General features: G+C 36.2%; 1 protein-coding gene across 2 annotated transcripts in view; it reads left to right on the top strand.

The window, feature by feature from the left end:
* GALK2 (galactokinase 2) overlaps positions 1-21,565 on the top strand; it is a 140,115-nt gene that overhangs the window by 24,154 nt on the left and 94,396 nt on the right. For both annotated transcript variants that reach the window (XM_058737794.1, XM_058737793.1), the window contains exons 2-5: positions 270-358; positions 5,356-5,479; positions 13,754-13,844; positions 16,888-17,034. In XM_058737794.1, coding sequence (XP_058593777.1) covers positions 270-358; positions 5,356-5,479; positions 13,754-13,844; positions 16,888-17,034 — 451 coding nt within the window. The remainder of the gene's footprint in view (positions 1-269; positions 359-5,355; positions 5,480-13,753; positions 13,845-16,887; positions 17,035-21,565) is intronic.

Here is a 21,565-nt window from a genome sequence, read left to right as displayed (position 1 = left end):
GAATTGTACAGAAAGTTATATTCTTTACAACTGAAGCTAATCGTTTTTCCTGTTGAGTATATCCATTTTTTTTTTCTTTACTTTTCTATGTGCTTAGCTATACTCTTGTGTCACTGAGGGAGTCACTGTATTGTCTTATCCTAGGATTTTCAAAGAAGTATGTCGGTAAAAAATTTTGCTTTTCTTTTTAGGAATAATTAATTTGTGTGTGTGTTATGGGTTTTTCTATTATATAGATATTCTGAAATATTCTACTCTTGTTCACTCAGATTGATGAAGCTAAAGGAAATGTTTAACTCTAAGTTTGGATCCATTCCCAAGTTTTATGTTCGAGCACCAGGAAGAGTCAACATAATAGGTATTTTAAAATTTCTTTCTCTTAATTGTTTCTTCCTTTGGTAAGATCTAAATTGCTGTTAATACATTTTTTGTATTAATTTTTCCCAAGAAAAATGAAAAAATAGAATATTTCCTATGTATCTTAGTACAGCAAGTAAAGCTTTTGCATCTGGAAATTGCATCTTTCCCAGTCCATGTTGTTAGTGTTAACTTTGTCCATTTATTTTGAAAATTTGTTGAAATTTTGTTGTTAATATTATTTTCGTGAGAGATGAAAAGATTTTTCTGTGCCGCAGGATAAATTTTTAAATTTTGGTTAATAATTTTCATGATTTTACATTTACTCATTGGGTTAGAAGAATACTGAGAAGCCTTTTTAAAAGGGTGGGTAACTTCAGGCTCTGTGTTGACAGCTCAGAGCCTGGAGCCTGCTTCAGATTCTGTCTCTTCTCTCTCTCTCTCTCTCTCTCTCTCTCTCTCTCTCTCTCTCTCTCTCCCCCACTCATGCTCTTTCTCTCTCTCTCTCTCTCCCTCTCTCTGTCAAAAATAAATACATAAAAATTTTTTTAAAGGGTGGTGACCTGAAGAATGAGTAGGTTCTATCAAGAGAAAACAGGATGAGGAACTGAGAAAAAAACAGGAGTCAAAGGAGGATTAAAAAGAGAACTTCCTATAATGGAAAATGTAAACATACAAAAAACTCCCATGTATCCAACAATTATTATTATATTTAAAAAAATGTTTATTTACTTGAGAGAGAGAACACAAATGGGAGAGATACAGAGAGAAAGCGGGAGACACAGAATCCAAAGCAGCTCCACACTGTCAGCGCAGAGCCTGATGGGGGACTTGAACTCACAAACCGTGAGATTATGACCTGAGCTGAAGTCAGACACTTAACTGACTGAGTGACCCAGTTGCCCCCAACAATTATGATTATCAACTCAGGTGATCTTATTTTATTTTGAAGCAAATAATGGAGGATTTTTTTTTTTTTTAAAAGGGATGTTTGAGTATGGTTAAATGGGGGAGGGAGGAGGAATAGAGTAAAGCCAGTGGAGAGAGAGAGATTATAGATAACTGAGAAGGGAGGAATTGATGGAGCAGATTTCCTGAGAAGGCAAGAGGGGCATCAGAAGAGGGCTACTTTGATTCTTTTAACAGAAGACATGCAGGTTGATGTAGATAAATGTATAACTTAGGTAGAGAGGTTGAGGGAGTTCTTGTGGAGGTTAGATGAAGGAGGTGGGGTTTAAGTAGAAGGGACATTTGAAATAACCTTGTGAAAGGTGGGAGAGGGAGATGACTGGAGGAACAAAAGGTTTTCTGGGTAGCATTGAAATCTGGCTAGAGCTGGAGACTGTAGAATTGGAAAAGTACCAACCTGCAGAGTTGTTCTTTCTTCTCCCCCTGAGCTAGTCCAAGGTGCCAATGTTTGATCTAAGGTTGTTTTGAATTGAGGTTGCAAGCAAATGACAATGGCAGCAGGAAGTTGATATACTAATAGGAGAGCAGGTGAAGTTATGAATCCTGGAATCTATGCTGGGTAGAAAAAGGAAGAAAGGCAGGAGGGAGCTTATAAGGTAGAGAGGGCAAAAAGCAGTCTGACAAACAAGTTAGTGGGAGGAACAGTAAGAGAAATGGCAGGATGGGAAGTGTTAGTAAAGAATATGCTATTTGAAACTAAAATTTCATAAGTGAAAAAGTTCCAGGTGATAAGGTCTATAGTCATTACTGGATTTGTCAAGGTGCTAGATGGCCGAAGCAGAGAGGAGGTCAAGTTCTCTGGAGGTCAAGAGATTAGGCAGCTGGGGCTTTGGATTACGTTGTTTACCAGGATTGGGATGGAGAGGGGCTGGAACGAGATAGCTAAGGTATTCAGGGAGGAGCACTGTGTCTAAGAGAGAGATGAAAGGAGAGGAGAGAGTGTGGCATGAGCCTTTCAAGAACTGGAGGATGGGAAAAAGGCCTGGTAATAGCAGAGTGGAGGAGGACATCAGCAACTCTTCAGTGTTGCAGGAGGCCTGCAAAGAAGCAGTTTTCTCAGAGGAGAGCCATTTTATCTAGTTGTGGGGGTGAGGGTACCAAACTAAGAATTTCCCTGACGAATAGTTCTTACTCTAGTAAATTTAGTGACTATCTTCTGATTTAAAAAAAAGGGGAGGATTATGTTCCCATATAGTTAATTTACTTAGTGCTTGGGATGAAATGAATTTCTGTAGTTATTAAAGCATTATTATACTTACCATTAAAATATTCAAAATGTAATCATCTTGTTCTCCTCACCTGCGAGCAGTTCCTGCTCCCTTCTTGCCCGTCACAGGGATGTGGGGTAGGGTGGAGTAGGGAGTGGGGATATTCCATCAGTTTTGACAGGGGCAGGAATCTGTCATTTCCAGAAGGCTGTCATCCACACTGTGGCTTTTACAAAAAACCTGGTGCCTCCCTCGAGGTCTGCCTATTTAAATATGCGTTTTCTATTTGTGAACCACTGTTTTATATTATTGTCTTCTTTGAAGGAAGTTGGTGAGAAAGGCAGCTTTGAAAACCACTTCTCCATGTGAAACTATCAATCCATAAAAAAAAAAAAACTTTATCATTTCATTTTAAAGGCTACATCAATATGGAAAAGATTTGCTACCTTCTATATTAATAATATTAAAAAATGCAGTTGTGCAGTTGAATTGTCTTCCATTCATTTTGTGTTTCTTAGTTGGTTAGTATTTGCCATAGGAACAGTCAGATATGAAAACCTGTCTTGGGGAAATATAAATGAGCTTGCTTATTTTGCTTATTTCTTTCTCGAATTGTTATTTTGTATTTCAATCTCATGAATAACAACCTTGAGTTTAAATAGCAATCTGGAGAAAATATTATGGTGTAATAGGAAATAAAATTCCTACAGATGATTCATAGAGGAATTAGAATGCATAGAATAGTTTGTTTCCTATATTTTCTTATTATATATAAAATAGTGCAGATTAAAAATTCTTTTTCTTCTTTTTTTAATTTTATTTTTTATTTTTTAAAATTTACATCCAAATTAGTTAGCATATAGTGAAACAATGATTTCAGGAGTAGATTTCTTATTGCCCCTTACCCATTCAGCCCATCCCCCCTCCCCTCCCTGGTTACCCCTCCAGTAACCCTCAGTTTGTTCTCCACATTTATGAGTCCTTCTGTTTTGTCTCCCTCACTGTTGTTGTTTTTTTTTACTTTATTTTTTTATTTTTTAAAATTTACATCCAAATTAGTTAGTATATAGTGAAGCAATGATTTCAGGAGTAGATTCCTTAATGCCCCTTACCCATTTAGCCCATCTCCCCGCCCCCCAAAGCCCCTCCAGTAACCCTCAGTTTGTTCTCCATATTTATGAGTCTCTTTTGTTTTGTCCCCCTCCCTGTTTTTATATTATTTTTGTTTCCCTTCCCTTATGTTCATCTGTTTTGTCTCTTAAAGTCCTCATATGAGCGAAGTCATATGATTTTTGTCTTTCTCTGACTAATTTCACTTAGCATAATACCCTCCAGTTCAATCCACAGAGTTGCAAATGGCAAGATTTCATTCTTTTTGATTGCCAAGTAATACTCCATTGTAGATATATACCACATCTTCTTTATCCATTCCTCCACCGATGGACATTTGGGCTCTTTCCATACTTTGGCTACTGTTGATAGTGCTGCTATAAACATGGGGGTGCATGTGTCCCTTTGAAACAGCACACCTGTATCCCTTGGATAAATGCCTAGTAGTGCAATTGCTGGGTTGTAGGTAGTTCTATTTTTAGTTTTTTGTGGAACCTCCATACTGTTTTCCAGAGTGGCTGCACCAGCTTGCATTCCCACCAACAATGCAAATGAAATCCTCTTTCTCCACATCCTCGACAATGTCTGTTGTTGCCTGAGTTGTTAGTGATTGCCATTCTGACAGGTGTAAAGCGGTATCTCATTGTGGTTTTGATTTGTATTTCCCTGATGATGAGTGATGTTGAGCATTTTTTCATGTGTCGGTTGGCCATCTGGATGTCTTCTTGGAGAAGTGTCCATTCATGTCTTTTGCCCATTTCTTCACTGGATGATTTGTTTTCTGGGTGTTGAGTTTGATAAGTTCTTTATAGATTTTGGATACTAACCCTTTATCTGGTAGGTCATTTGCAAATATCTTCTCCCATTCTGTCAGTTGCCTTTTAGTTTTGCTGATTCTTGCTTCTTTTTTTTTTTTATCCTAGCTATGTCTAGCACATTCAGTACAACTTATCAATGCCAGTCTAATTTGTTAGGCATTTATTTAGGCTAAAAATATAAATAAAGCAAAGTCCTCAACTTTAGTGAGTACGTTGGCTAACAAGGAGGAGAGTGAGAGTCACATAATGTTAATACAAGGCAGGGTGTGTTAAAGGCTTCAGCCGTTCATATTTTATTTTATTTTATTTATTTTTTCAACGTTTTTTATTTATTTTTGGGACAGAGAGAGACAGAGCATGAATGGGGGAGGGGCAGAGAGAGAGGGAGACACAGAATCGGAAACAGGCTCCAGGCTCCGAGCCATCAGCCCAGAGGCTGACGCGGGGCTCGAACTCACGGACCGCGAGATCGTGACCTGGCTGAAGTCGGACGCTTAACCGACTGCGCCACCCAGGCGCCCCCAGCCGTTCATATTTTAAAAGGTAATATGAAAGAGCAACAGGAAAAGGAGAGATTACTGTTCTTGATACTCCATATAACTAGTCACAAAACAAAATATTTGAAGATGATCACTATGAATTAGAAAGTAGAAAAAAACTTGTGAAGATTTAAAGAAGTCTAAAAATTAACAGAAACTAATAACTAATATGCTAGCAGAAGTTTCTGGCTCAGGTGTCTGGGAGAGAAAGAAAACTTTCATTTTCTGTCCATAGTATTTTTATTTTCTGTTAAAACCTGGCTCGTGGTCAAGTTTTTCTTGTATGTCAACCTACTTGAATTTCTCTTGTTCCATTTGCTAGCAATGTTAAAAACTCTTTCTCTTTCTTTCTAGGAGAACATATAGATTATTGTGGGTATTCTGTTCTTCCTATGGCTGTAGAACAAGATATGTTAATAGCGGTGGAACCTGTGGAAACACAAACTCTTCAACTAGTCAATACAAATCCCTCGTACCCGTGAGTATTTAGGATTGCTACTGTGAGTAACGGTGCATGTGCATTCATAGCCAAATGAACTCTTTAGAAGAAATCAAATTTATAATAAATCATTTAATTTATTGACAATCTGTATCTGACTTCCAAAGGAATCTGAGGCTGCTCTTTAATATTTGTTCCTTTTGTTTAATATTTGTTCCATTTGCTCATTCATTTAAAACACATTTACTGAAGACTTACCATGTGTCTTGACATTGTTTTTGATACTGGGTCATACAGAAATGAAAATAACTCTGTCCTTGCCCAGAAGGTATTTATCATCTATTTAGGCAGCTGTCTTCAGCAAAGTTGGTGGTGCTGCCTTTCTTATGTTACTAGAGCACCCTCTAATTCTCTTGTAACATCTTACCACGCTGTATTACAATTACCTGCTTACTTGCCTGTATTCCCCCAGTAGATTATAAACTCTGTGACTTTAGGTACTGTTGCCTCTCCAGTGCTGTAGGCTCAGTGACAAACTTAGAGTCTGGTGCATAATAGACCTAAGTTTCTAGTACATATGCTTTATCAAGTTAAGGACATACTTTTTTGTTTGCAGTTTTTTAAAAATTCTTAGTTTGCCAATATTAAAAAATCTGTTAATGGGTATTGAATTTTATTAAATGTCTATTCAATATAGAAGAGCAGTTAAGGGGCGCCTGGGTGGCTCAGTCGGTTGAGGATCTGACTTCAGCTCAAGTCATGATCTCGCGGTCTGTGAGTTCAAGCCCCGAGTCAGGCTCTGTGCTGACGGCTCAGAGCCTGGAGCCTGCTTCCGATTCTGTGTCTCCCTCTCTCTCTGCCCCTCCCCTGTTCATGCTCTGTCTCTCTGTCAAAAATAAATAAATATTAAAAAAAATTAAAAAAAAGAAGAGCAGTTAAAAAATACTATGAATTAACGATGATAAATTTTCTAATTTTGAAGTATCTTTGCATTCCTAGGATGAGTCCTACTTACTTATAGTATGGTATGATGGATTTGATTTGCTAATTACAAAGAGATTTGGGCATATGACTGGTAGATTTTATTTTTGGCTATTGTTCATTGGCCAGTTTGCCTGTAGTAATGTTCATTCATTCAGTAAATATTTTATGTGTGCCTTTAATAAGGCACAATACCGGGTTATGCAAGATACAGACATTTCTGACTTCTATGTTGAATCCTTTAAAGAAAACTTTACATTGTCTCAAACACAATTTGTGTCATTATTTGTAAACATTTAAAACTGGGTGCATAATAATTTCTCATGTTGATTTACCCAAATTCACTTTATTTATGATGAATATATGGATTCAGTTGCATTTTTTGACAAAAGCAGAGCCTGAAGACAAACTTGAATGAAGGTAGAGTATTTGGGATATGATCCCAGGAGTGGTATGGGACAACATAGAGAATGACTTAGGGAAGCAGAGATGAATTACTAAAGCAGGTAGTCCCTGCTATAGGTAAGAGTCTCCATTCTCCCAGGACTCCTAGGAAGGATGCAGCGTGTCTCCCAGAATTATCCACAAGTTGTGTAACATTCATTGAGTGGAGATACCGTAATTTATCTATTCACCATTGATGGGCATTTAGATCAATCCTAGCTTTTGGCTATTATGAATAATGCTGTTAGTGTTATTTGTGTACAAATTTATGTGTGGACATGTATTTCATCTTTGGGGGTAAATATCTAGGACTGTTTGATTTACCTTTTTAAGAGCTTGCCTGTTTTCCACAGTGGTTGTACCATTTTTCATTCCTATCACCAGTGTATGAGAATTCAGTTTGTTCTACATTTTTGCTAACATGTCTTTTTAAATCTTATCCACTCTCATAAATGTGTAGTGGTTTTAATTTTAATTTCACTAACCAATGATGTTGAACATCTTTTCATGTACTTATTTGTCATCTGTTCAAATCTTGTGCCCAATTTTAAGGAGGATTTTCATCTTCTACTATTCACCTACAAGATTTTCTTTTATACTGTAGATACCAGTCCTTTGTTAGATTAATGTTTTGCAAATATTTACTTCCAGTCCGTGGCTTGGATTTTCATTTTCTTTACTACATCTTTTGAAGAAGAATTTTTAATTTTGATCAAGTCCAATTTATTGATTTTTTTTTCTTTCACAGTTTGTAGTTTTTGACTGTTTTTAAGAAACCTTTGCCAAACCCAAGGCACTAAAGGTTTCCCCAGTGTTTTCTTCTGGAAATTTTATAATTTTAGCTCTTGCATTTAGGCCTATGATCCAGTTTGAATTAATTTTTGTATGTAGCATGAGATAAGTGTTGAAGTTTATAATTTTTTGTATATGGCTATCCAATTGTTTACCACCATTTGTTGAAAAGATGATATTTTCCTATTGAATTACCTTGACAGCCTATGTTGAAAAGCAGTTGCTAATAAATGTATGGATCTATTTCTGGACTCTATTCTGTTTTATTGATGTATTTGTCTATCTTTATGCCAATACCACACTATGTGAAAACCATAGCTTTTAAAAAATTTTTAATTTTTTGAGTATGATTGATGTACAATTTTACATTAGTTTCGGGTGTACAACACAGTGATTCAACTTCTCTATACCTTATGTTGTGCTCACCACAAGTGTAGTCACCATATGTCACCATACAACACTATTGCAGTATCATAGACTACATTCCTGATTCTGTGTCTTTTATTCAGGTAATTTATGCATTCCATAACTGGAAGTCTGTATCTCCCACTCTCCTTCATCCTTTTGCCCATCCCCCTACTCCCTTCTGGCAACTAATAGTTTGTTCTCTGTATTTATTTGATTTGAGAACAAATCAGTTTGTTCTCTGATTCTGATTTTCTAAAAAAATTTTTAATGTTTATTTTTGAGAGAGAGACAGAGTGTAAGTGGGGGAGGGGCAGAAAGAGAGGGAGACACAGAATCTGAAGCAGTTTCCAGGTTCTGAGCTGTCAGCACAGAGCCCGATATGGGGCTCAAACTCACGAACCACAAGATCATGACCTGAGTGGAATTCGGACACTTAACTGACTGAGCCACCCAGGTGCCCCTGATTCTGATTTTTGTTTGTTTGTTTATTCATTTGTTTTCCTTTTTAGATCTCACATATGAATGAAATTATATGGTATTTGTCTTTCTCAGTCTGACTTATTTCACATATCATAATACCTTTTATGTCCATTTATGTTATCACAAATGGCAAGTTCTCATCCTTTTTTATGGCTGAGTAATATTCCGTGTGTGTGTGTGTGTGTGTGTGTGTGTGTGTGTGTGTGTGTGTACACTACATTTTCCTTATGCATTGATTGATTTTTGGACACAGATTGCTTCCATAGCTTGACTACTATAAATAGTGCTGCAACAAACACAGAGGGGCATATATCCCTTTGAATTAGTGTTTTCATCTTCTTTGGGTAAATACCTAGTAGTGGAATTACTGAATCATACGGTATTCCTATTTTTAATTTTTTGAGGAACCTCCATACTGTTTTCCTTGGTGGCTATACCAATTTACATTCCCATCAACAATGCATGAAGGTTTTGTTTTCTCCACATCCTGTCCTTTTGACTCTAGCCATTCTGACAGGTGTGAGGTGATATTTCATTGTGGTTTTGACTTGCATTTCCATGATGATTAGTGATGTTGAGCATCTTTTCGTGTATCTGTTGGTTATCTGTATGCCTATTCAGATCCTCTCCCCATTTTTTAATTGGATTGTTTATGTTTTTTGGGTGTTGTATAATTTCTTTATATGTTTTAGATATTAACCCTTTATCAGATATATCATTTGCAAATATCTTCTCCTATTCAGTAGATTGCTTTTTTGTTTTGTTGATTTCCTCTGCTGTTCAGAAGATTTTTATTTTGATATAGTCTCTCTCATATATATATATATATTATTTATATATAATATATAATATATATATATATATTTATATATATATATAAATAATATATATATATATATTTTGTTTGTTTGTTTGTTTCCCTTGCCTTAGGAGGCATTTCTAGAAAAATGTTGCTACTACTGATGTCAGAGAAATTAGTGCCTATGTTCTCTTCTGGATTTTATGGTTTAATGTCTCACATTTAGGTTTTTAATCCATTTTGAGTTTATTTTTCTGCATGGTGTTAGAAATGGTCAGGTTTCATTCTTTTGCATATAGCTGTCCAGTTTTCTCAGCACCATTCATTGATGAGACTATCTTTTCCCCATTGTATATTCTTGCCTCCTTTGTCATAGATTAATAGACCCTATATGCTTGGGTATATTCTGGGCTCTCTACTCTGTTACATTGATCCATGTATCTGTTTTTGTACCATACTGCTGTTTTGTACCAGCAGTACCATACTGTTTTGATTACTACAGCTTTGCAGTGTACCTTGAAATCTGGAATTGTGATAGCTCCAAATTTATTCTTTCTCAAGATTGCTTTGGGTGTTTGGGATCTTTTATGGTTCCATACAAATTTTAGGATTGTTTGTTCCAGTTCTGTGAAAAATGCTTGATGGGGTTTGCATTGAACTTGTAGATTGCTTTGGGTACTATGGAAATTTTACCATTATTAATTCTTCCAAACCACGAGCATGGGATATCTTTCCATTTTTTTGTGTTGTCTTCAGTTCCTTTCATCAGTGGTTTATAGTTTTCAGAGTAGAGGTCTTTGACCTCCCTGGTTACATTTATTCCTAGGTCTTTTATTCTTTTCAGTGCAATTGTGAATGGAATTTTTTTCCTACTTTCTCTTTCTGGTACTTAGTTATTAATATATAGAAATTTTACCAATTTCTGGGTATCAACTTTGTATCCTGAAAACTTTACTGAATTCATTTATTACTTCTAATAATTTTTTGATGGAGCCTTTAGGATTTTATGTATATAGCATCATGTCATCTGCAAATAGTGACAGTTTAACTTCTTCTTTATTAATATAGATGCCTTTTATTTCTTTTTCTTGTCTGATTGCCATGGCTTGGACCTCCAGCACTATGTTGAATAAAAGTGGAAACAGCGGACCTCCTTGTCTTGTTCCTCATCTTAGAGGAATAGCTCTCAGGTTTTCATCACTGAGTAGGGTGTTAGCTGTGGGTTTTTATTTACAGCCTTTATTATGTTAAGGTATGTTCTCTCTAAACCCACTTAGAGTTTTTATCATGAACGGATGTTGAATTATGTCAAATGCTTTTTCTGCATTTATTGAGATGATCATGATTTTTATCCTTCATTTTGTTGATGTGGTGTATGATGTTGATTTGCAAGTATTGAACCATCCTGCATCCCCAAAGTAAATCCCAGTTGATTGTGGTGAATGATCCTTTTAATATATTGGTGAATGTGGTTTGCTAATTGAAAACTGTAGCTTTATAAGAAGTCCTGGAATCAGGTAGCTTAAGTCCTCTAATATTGTTTGTCTTTTTCAAATTTGTTTTGGCTATCCTAGATCTTTTTCATTTCCCTATTAATTTTAGAATCAGCTATTCAACTTCTATGAAAGAGCATGCTGAGCTTTTTATTGGGGTTGTACTTAATATAGAGATCAATTTAGGAAGAACTGACATCTTAACAGTATTTACTCCTTCAATCCATGAACATGGTATATCTCTCCACTTATTTAGATCTTCTTCAATTTTTCTCAGAAATATTTTGTTGTTGTAAGGGTGTATGTCTTGTACATTTTTTTCTCAAACTTTTCTCTAAATATTTATTTTTTGATGATATTGTTATTGTAAATGGTCTAGCCCAGTGCCTGACATACCCAGGGTAGACACTGGGCAAATGTTTGTTGGAAGAACAAGTGAATCAATGCATAAAACGTGTAAGTGGAAATTACCAGTGTAGTAAGTCATAACTGCTCATTTTCAGGAGTTTTTCCCTAGTATTCTGTAACATGGGTGCAAGAGTAGAGAAAGCAGATGGGTGATACAATGCAGGAATTGGGAGAATGTGTGCCTGCTTTTGAATGTTAGGAAATGGCTGGGCAGGGAGACAAGACAAGGATGCTGGAAAGAAAAAACAGGAAATATCTAACCAAAGAGAAGATTTTTTTTCTATGACAGATTTAAACTATGTTCCTCATTCTGCAAAAACTGGCACTTTTCAGCTGTTTTCTTGACATTTCTCATGTAGCCTCCTATATCTGTCCAAATTCCCTCCTCTACTTTTTTTCTATATACCCCCACCCATGACTCCCATTTCTTAGTTTTCTTTTTCTTTGTGGTGACTTTCAAGATCTCTGCTTAGCTAGGAACAGAACTTGATTAGTTTTGCTAACATAATTTTATCTGCTTTCCAAACTGTGTGACTTCTTATTGACTGTGAGCAATATATTTTAACTCCTGTGGATGATAGTAAAGAGCTTGTGAGCTGGAGTCATACTGTGTATGTCCTTGGAGAGCCACTAAACCTCTCTGAGCCTCCAGGAAGGCCTCCCTTCTCCACTCTAATATGCTGATTATAGAGATGATGCCCTCTTGGTCTCATTTCCCATTCCACATTATACACCATCATGTGACAGTAGTGTGTGATCATGATTTGTATTCATGTTGTCTCAGCTAGATTACAAATGCTTAAAAGATAAGCCTTTTACTTTTTACCTTTATACTCCTACGAATGCCTTGCATATTTAAATATTTTTCTTAGGCGATGATGTGTCCCTGTTATCTAGTTAAGATAATGCATGGAGGGCACCTACTACAGTGATTGGCAAATAGTAGGTATTTAGCAAATTATATGAAAAGTATTCAGTCAATATGGGGAAATGTTGCTTATTTCCTCACTTTTTAATTAACAACCTCCCCCCCCCCCCTCACCCCCCGCTTCCTTCATATAGTTTGTCCTTTGGCTGATTTGGAAACCTATTTATCAGGGGTGCCTGGGTGGTTGAGTTAAGTGTCCAACTTCAGCTCAGGTCATGATCTCAGGGTTTGTGGGTTCAAGCCTCACGTCAGGCTCTGTGCTGACAGCTTGGAGCCTAGAGCCTGCTTCAGATTCTGTGTCTCCCTCTCTCTCTGCCCCTCCCCCACTCACACTCTGTCTCTGTCTCTCTCTCTAAAATAAAAACAAAAAAAATTAAAAAAAAGAAACCTCTTTATCTATTTTTCATTTTGAGATCATTTTTGACTTACAAAGGACTCACAAAAATAGTACAAAGAATTCCCACACATCAAGTGGTATGCTCTCAGTGTATGATACCAAGGAGGCACACGATGTCTCTTTATCAGTGTTATTAATTTTTTTAATGTTTATTTATTTTTGAGAGAGATAAAGAGAAAGAGAGCGAGCAGGGGAGGGGCAGAGAGAGAGAGAGAGGGAACCTGACGCAGGCTCCACACTGTCAGCACAGACCCCAACAAGGCACTCAATCTCACAAACTGAGATCATGATCTGAGCTGAAATCAAGAGTTGGACGCTTAACTGACTGAGCCACCCGGGTGCCCCGGTGTTGTTAACTTTGATCATTTGGTTAAGGGGATGTCTGCCAGATTTCTTTGCCATAAAATTACTATTTTTTGCCCTTTGCAAGAAGTATCTGCTGGGGAAATACTTTTGAATCTATGTAAATATTTTATTTCTTATCAAATTTTTACTCCCTGACTTTAGCATCCATTAATGATTCTTTCGTGAAAAAATCTATCATAGAGTTTGCCAAATAATGATTTTTTAATTTCTACTTCAGCTATTTGGCATTTTACTCTAAGGAAGAGGTTTTCTTTCTCCTTCATTTAGCTGTTTATTCATTTGTTCATTTATATCAGTATAGATTCATGGAGGCTTATTGAACGAGTTATGATTCATTAGAATCATCATTGTTTGTTTTTTTTTTCTTCTTCTTAAATTGAACAGACAGTAAAGTTGGATGGGTGGCAGAGAGTGTGGGGAAAGAAGGCTTTGAGTGCTGTTACAGTTAGAGGTATGCCAAACAGCAAGCTCAAAGGATAAAAGTTTGTGGTTTATATCAACCTAACAAGGACGATCATGAAATAAAATGTGGTGTAGATTATGCTGAAATATATCAGTTCCTCTCTGTTTCAGGAAATAAAAAAGGTCAGTTGGAACTAGTTTAATTGTTAAGGTCACTACAACTTCTCTTACCTTTTAGTATGTGGAGATGTTTGTTGTTTTTGAGTAGACTGCGAAGCACATGTGTGAAAACAAATAGAAAATAAAATTTCAGTATCACCCTCTTGGCACAAGATGGCAGCAGTCAGCCACTGATTTTGCAGCTATGGATTTTTGCAGCCTCTAGACTTAAATTAATGTGTCTTTGTTTTTGCAGGGACTTCAGTACTAATGCTAATAATATTCAGATTGACAAAACCAAGCCTCTGTGGCACAACTATTTCCTATGTGGATTTAAAGGAATTCAGGTAAATCGGTTTATAAGACAACTACTAGCAGTTGAGCTTATAATGTATATTATATGTCAAGATTTATTTTACTTACTATGTATTTTTTGCCTCCTTTTAATGCTAACTGATGTTTCTGTTCTATTTTGCTAATTTATGTATTTCAGAGGATCGAGTAGATATGACTATTCCTGGGTGATGTCCACAGGGGGCAGTGATGGCTGTTCATAAATCAGTTGCAGCCAACACAAACCTTTCTCTTTTTTAAATCTTTGTATAAATTTTCTTTTGAAGGATATAATCTATAATACATTTTTTTCTAACAATATGTATGCATATACTGTAATAGGATTTCAAGTTAGACAGCCCTAGGTTTGAATCTGAGCATTACTCAGCTGTGTGAATTCAACCTCTTTAAGTCTCAGATTGGTTTTCTGTATAATGATGTCATTGCTGTTCAGCAAAGAGTTTTTACAAGGATTACACAGTGCTCAACACATAGTAGGCATTCAATAAATGGTAACCAGTGCTGCTATTACTACTTCAGATGGAGTTAAAAAAAGATATAGTGAAACTTTTTAGTGTAAGTATTTTCCTTAGAAATATTGAATAATTACCATGACTATCTCTAATGTCATGTACAAGAGCAAGAAAATGAAATATTTCTACTTTTTCTCCAAATTAAAAATGTATGAAGGACAAAAAGAAAATTGACTTGATAAATCAATTTTGTTTGTTTGTTAAAAATCCATGTTTTAGACAGCTTGTGTCCCTTACTGCCTGGTGGTCCTTTCTGAAATTTTGTCATGAGTAGCCTAGGACTCAGTGATATAGCCATCATAGAAAAGCATCACATTTATTTCTGATGTGTAGTTCTATACTCTAATTATGGTGGTTCTGGTTTTAGAGTTCCTGCATTCATTTCTTCTTTCTCTTCTCTTCTCTTCTCTTCTCTTCTCTTCTCTTCTCTTCTCTTCTCTCCTTCCTTTCTTCCTCTCTCTTCTTTCTTCCTCTCTCTTCTTTCTTTCTTTCTCTTTCTTTCTTTCTTTCTTTCTTTCTTTCTTTCTTTCTTTCTTTCTTTCTTTCTTTCTTTCTTTCTTTCTCCAGACGCATGGTAATAGCTTATGGGAAAAGGTATTGGCAGCTTTTAAATCTTCAAGTTATTTGGCTTATCATATGCACTAGTGGGAATTACAGTATTTGGAAGCATTTCCCTGGCAAATGCAATTTGATCTTCCTTATAGCCACATGTTTTTTATAGCATATGGATAAAGTGACCTAAATATACTGAATGTTGCTTTGTGTTGTTTTTGAGAATTTGAGGTCTAGAAGTTTTCTTTTCTGGTTTGACACTTATGTGCAAAAGTAGGTTTGTACAGAGAATTTTTGGCAGAGAAGTAATTTAAATGTTAGTTTGTTTAGAAAACTTCAAATTCAAATACTAGAAAATTTTAGAGGATAATCTGTTTATATTAAGTTGAACATGTTACCCTTTTGCGATAGAGCTATGACAGAATTTGGCATAATCCATTTACGTTTTTGAATGTTGTACGTTTTAATTTAAAACATTGCGTGATAAGTTTGTAAGTATGATTCACATTCAAGATACACTGTGGATCAGTTTATGGTTAAATATATAGCATTCTCCAAGTTTCTTTTTTCTTTTCTTTTTTTTTTTAAACAAGCTGCCTGATGTTCTGTATGAAAGGGCATTGGCAGCAGCAGTGTTTCAGTTTATAATTTGTATTTCTGGAAAGGAAATTTTTAGATGACTTGAAATCAAGAAGAGAAATACATCCAGCAGAATCTCTTTTTTTGTGGTGTGTGAGTTTTGCCAACATAGGAAAAAAAGGACAAAAAGAATTAAGGAAGAAAACAGCCTTTAATTTGCAGAGTTTTGTTGTTACTTTGGTTATTCTAACTAGTTGATTGAAATTTCTTCCTAGAATAATATGTTTGATGAAATGCATAATTATGTAATATAATAGTATTTTGTACTTTGGTCTTGAGCTGGTTGAGTAATTTGCAAGCACAATAGTACTTTTTCTTGAGGAAGAGGTAGCCTTGAATTTATTTTTAATCCTAAACCACAAAGGTTATGTTATAATATCATCTTAAGTGCCATCCGAGATATTCATCTAAGTATCCTAGAGATGTCCATCTTTAGATCAGAGTCTCATTATTTCTTTGGGCTTTCCTAGTTGCAGAAATAGTTTCCCTATTTAGAGTCTGTGTTCTCATCTGTGGCTGAATTCTAATTTGGCTGTCTTGAAAGCTACCATATGGCTAAACTGTATCTATAAACTCTAGTAAAAATCTGTATTTCCTCGTATAGCTGACTTACATTAAATCACAGTGACAGTATCCTGGCCCATGTTTTTGACTGCAGTGGAGAAGTTCTCAACCAGAAATCAGGGACCTGGGTTCTACTCCCAGCTCCGTGTGTTGGAAAAAAACTTTTAATCTTTTGGTGCCTAGGTTTTTCCATCAGTAAAAGGGAACCAGAGAAGCTTAGAACATTTTTTCTTCAGAGGACCTTCTGAAATTGAATTATAATTGTTTAATATTTTTCCTATATCTGTTCAAATCAATTAATGCTCAAGAAAAAGATCATTCCTCTTAAAAACTGAGAACAAACTGAGGGTTGATGGGGGGTGGGAGGGAGGGGAGGGTGGGTGATGGGTACTGAGGAGGGCACCTGTTGAGATGAGCACTTGGGTGTTGTGTGGAAACCAATTTGACAATAAATTTCATATTTAAAATAAAAAAATATTCTAAAAAAAAAGAAAGAAAAAGATCATTCAAGGCAATTTTAGGAAATGGATCAATAGCTTTTTGTTGAAAAAGGAAAAAATTATCTTCAGATTACCAAACACTGTGGCCAAGAACGATTTAATAAAATGCCATGTATAGACTCCACTAAAGCGAATTGCACAAGCAGTTTCTATCAATAGCACGATAAGTCCATTGATAAACGTTGGCTCTCTGGGGAATGAAAGAAGCTTTTGCTACTCCTTGATTCTAACACCAAAGTTACAAGTGCTGTTTTCCCTTCTATTCTCAGGAGCACTTTGGTCTTAGCAACCTGACTGGAATGAATTGTTTGGTGGATGGAAACATCCCACCGAGTTCTGGTCTCTCTAGCTCCAGTGCTTTGGTGTGTTGTGCTGGCTTGGTGACTGTCACGGTGCTGGGAATGAACCTATCCAAGGTAACCAACTTGAATGTGTTCGCTTCACAGAACTCTCTCTTTCCAAAGGCATTAGAGTGTGAAGCTCAAAATTGGAATATCTTCCTTTGGTTAAACAACTTTGTCTTACCTGAAAGGACTCCACACATGGACATGCACATCACCCTAATAAATTAGGTCCCGCTTGTGATAAACCACTGTGAGGTATCTGATACTTTGCAAACTGAGCAGATCTGTGAAGAGCTGGGATTAAATCTCTTAGCTGACGTGTGGAGTTTGAATGCATGGATATCTTTTTGGATCACCTCATTACCAAGTTCACTTTAGAGCTAGAAATTGTAGGCTTCATAGTTAGACCTGCTTATTTTCAACCAAAACCTTAAATTAAATATTTGACAAGCACTGGGTAAAAAGGGTAAAGACCAGGCAATAAAGGAACTGAACAGCATATCTGTTTATACCAGCAGGTTAGTCACTGAAATAAACTTTAAAACAAAATATTGCATTACAAAGAGGAAATGCTTATTTCAAGGAAACATAAATCCTACAAAAGGTCAGAAAGCCTCAACTTTACAAGTTCACATAAATCTCTGACTTTGCAGTTCAGAGCAGGTGTGCTCAGCTTTAATTAATGCTTTGGAGTTCTGGTTCAAACAAAATGTTAGCATAGGTTCTTTTTATCCCATGTACCTATATTACCACGTTTATAGATGGTTTGGGGAGGGCATCAGGCAGATCAAGAGAAAATCAGCCACATGCTTAGTCTTTCTTCAGCCTGTTTAACCTTTCAGTTTGAAAATGTTATACATGAGAGGAAAGACAAGTAAAGGAGAAAACAAAGGTTCAGGTAGAATTCTCTTTGGCTGTCATGTGTACTAGACGTTAGTTAGCACTTTGTAAGCTATGGCTTATTTGGTGGGAAGGGTAACTTACTTGTTTTTTGTTCATTGAGAGGTAAGAAAGCAAAGGAAAGCAAGTCCAGATATAAATGTGCTTCCACTGGTACTATGTTTAATCTGATGTCTTATTTGTTTATTCGTTTGTTCATTATCCAACCATTATTTATTTAGTGGCTGCTTTGTGCCAGGTAATGTTCATAGCATTGAAGCTATAATAGGTACAGTTTTAACCCTCACAGTACTTATGATCTAAAAGGGGGATAGAGACATTTAATAGGCGACTATAATAGAGTGTGCTAAGTGGATAAGTAGTGTGCTAAGGGAGTATACTAAATGCAGATTTAGAGAGCATGAGGCATCTAAGCTGAGACACAAGGATTTGTAGATGTTAGTTAAGAAATAGTGATAGCATGATAACACTGATAACATCAGGTAGGCATGTATCAGGTGAAGGGAATCTTATGTGGAAATATCTAGAGTAAGAATGATCATGGATTGTTGGAGGAATTAGAAAGGGCTTAATTTGGCTGGAGTAATTTGGATGACGGGGAATTTGGGCTTTATCTTGATAGCATTGTAAAAACATTTCAGGCCTTTAGGAAGAAGGTAACATGATCATACCTATATTTTAGAAAGATCACTCTGGCTCTATTATTAAAATTGGTAGGAAAGTAGTAACAATATCAATAGTAGGGAAATTATTTGGTCTAGGGAAATGGCAGTGAGAATGGAGAGATCTGAATAAACTGAAAGTATATCTTGGAATCAATAAGACTTGATAATTGATTGGGTATGGAGATGAGGGACAGAAAAGAGTCAAAGATTTTACCTAGGTTTCTGGCTTGGTGTGACTCATTGGAATAAGGAATATAGATGAAGGTAAAATATTGAGTAGGGGAAATCTGTGGGCAAGCTGATAGAGTTATCTAATATTTAGTCACAGACAATATCCCTGAAGGTCAGCAGGGAGATCTGGACTTGAGATGGCCCATTTGAGAGTCATTTAGTGTATAGCTGGGATCTGAAGCCATAAGAGTGGAGAAGAACTTCCAGGGGAAGAGCATAGGTAGAAAGATAAGGGAGACTAGGACAAGGATCTGGCAAGCATGAACATTTGAGGAATGGGCTGAGGAAGAGAGGTCTACTGAAGAGACTGAGAAGTAATCATATAGATAGGATGAAAATCAAAATGTAAGGCAACAACAAAGACAAGGAAGAGAATATTTCACAAAAACAGTGGTGTCATATGCTACTGAGATGTCAAGTAAGACAAGGACTAAGAAGCATCCATTGGATCTAACATCAGAGAAGTTAAAGAAAATCTTGGCCAGAACAGTTTAAAATAGGAATGAGTTGGGGGCACTTGGGTGGCTCAGTTGGTTAAACATCCGACTTTGGCTCAGGTCATCATGAACTCACTGTTTGTGAGTTCGAGGCCTGTGTCGGGCTCTGTGCTGACAGCTCAGAGCCTGGAGCCTGCTTCGGATTCTGTGTCTCCCTCTCTCTCTGCCCCTCCCCGACTCGCACTCTAGCTCTCTCTCTCTCAAAAAGATAAACAACAACAAAAAATTTAAAATATGAATGAGTTAAAGTCTGTGAGAGGCAAGAAAGTAGAAATGTTCAGCAGATACAAAAAATCTGGCTATACTTGGTGAAAGAGATAATCAGAAGTGTGTGGTGGGGTAAGGTCGAGGAATTTATTTATTTATTTATTTTAAAGTTATTAATTTATTTTGAGGGAGATAGAGAGAAAGAGAGAGAGAGAGAGAATGAGAATGTGGGGAAGGGGCAAAGAGAGAGAGAGGAACAGAGAGAATACCAAGCAGGCTCCATGCTGTCAGCATGGAGCCCAGTGCAGGGCTCTATCTCACAAACCATGAGATCATAACCTGAGCCAAAATCAAGAGCTGGACACTCAACCAACTGAGCCACCCAGGCACCTCAAATTCATTTATTTATTAATAAGAGGATTGGTGAAGCTTATTTATTATTATTATTATTATTATTATTTTGCATTTTGGAGGTTTTTAATGGTATAAATATCTAAGGGAAAGGAAGAAAAAAATGATGAAGAAAAAGAAACATTTGAAACTTTGGAATTGACTTCCTAATTCTTTGGAATTAAGTTGTTTCTGTGTTTTCAAAGTGAAAAACAGCAAATGTATTAGCATAAAAAGAGACACAGAGATCAATGGAAGAGAATAAAGTGCCCAGAAATAAGCCCATGCATATATAGTCAATTAATTTATGACAAAGGAGCCAAGAATATACAATGGGGAAAGGATAATCTCTTCAAGAAATGAATTTGGGGAAAGCTGGACAGCCACATGCAGAAGAATAAACTGGACCACTATCTTGCACCATACACAAAAATTAACTCAAAATGGATTAAAGACTTGAACATAAGACCTGAACCCATAAACTAGAAGAAACAAGCCTTAAGCTCCTTGACATTGGTCTTGGTAATGATTTTTTTTTGAATTTGTCACCAAAAGCAAAAGTAACCAAAGCAAAAATAAACAGGTGGGACTACCTCAAAATAAAAAGCTTTTACACAACAAAGGAAACCATCAACAAAAGAAAAAGTCAATCTACCGAATGGGAGAAAATACTTGCAAATTATTTATCTGATAAGGGGCTAATATCCAAAATACATAAAGAAATCATACAACTCAATAGCAAAAAACGCCAAACAATATGATAAAAAATGGGCAGAGTGTCTGAATAGACATTTTTCCAGAGAAGACATACAGAGGGTCAACAGACACATGAAAAATGCTTAACACCACTTATCATCAGAGAAATACAAATCAGAACCACAATGAGATATCACCTCATACACTGTTGGTGGGAATGTAAACTGGTACAGCTACTGTGGAAAATAGCATGGGGGTTTCTCAAAAATTAAAAATAGAACCACCATATGCTCCAGCAACTGCATTTTTCGGTATTTACCTGAAGAAATAGAAAACACTAACTTGAAAAGATATATGTACCCCTGTGTACATTGAAACCTTATTTACAATAGTAAAGTCTCTGTTGGTGGATGAGTGGATAAAAAGCATATATATCTGTACAATGAAATATTAGTCAGCCATAAAAAAGAATGAAATCTTGCCAATTGTGACAACATGGAGGGAACTTGAGAGCATTGCACTAAGTGAACTAAGTCAGACAGGAAAAGACAGATATGTATGATTTCACTGGTGGATGCAATCTAAAAAATTTAAACACCTAAGTTCATAGTTACAGAGAACAAACCAGTTGTTGCCAGAGATGGTGAGTAGGGGATGGGTGAAATGGGTAAAGGGAGTCAAAAGGTACAAACTTCCAGTTTTAAAATAAATAAGTCAAGGGGATGGAATGTACAGAATGGTGACTATAGTTAACAATACTGCGTTGCATATTTGAAAGTTGCTAAGAGGGTAAATCTTAGAAGTTCTCATCACAAGAAAATAAAGTTCTGTAACTATGTATGGTGATGGATGTTAACTAGACTAATTGTGGTGATCATTTCACGATATATACAGATATCAAATCATTATATTGTATACCTGAAACTAACATAAGTATGTCAGTTATGCCTCAATTAAAAACACTGAATAAAGGGGTGCCTGGGTGGCTCAGTTGGTTAAGCGTCTGACTTCAGCTCA

This window comes from Neofelis nebulosa, chromosome 7 (assembly GCF_028018385.1).
Source record: "Neofelis nebulosa isolate mNeoNeb1 chromosome 7, mNeoNeb1.pri, whole genome shotgun sequence".
In the NCBI taxonomy this organism is placed as follows: Eukaryota; Metazoa; Chordata; class Mammalia; order Carnivora; family Felidae; genus Neofelis; species Neofelis nebulosa.
Note: the sequence above shows the minus strand (reverse complement) of the source record. Positions and strands in the feature narration are given on the sequence as shown.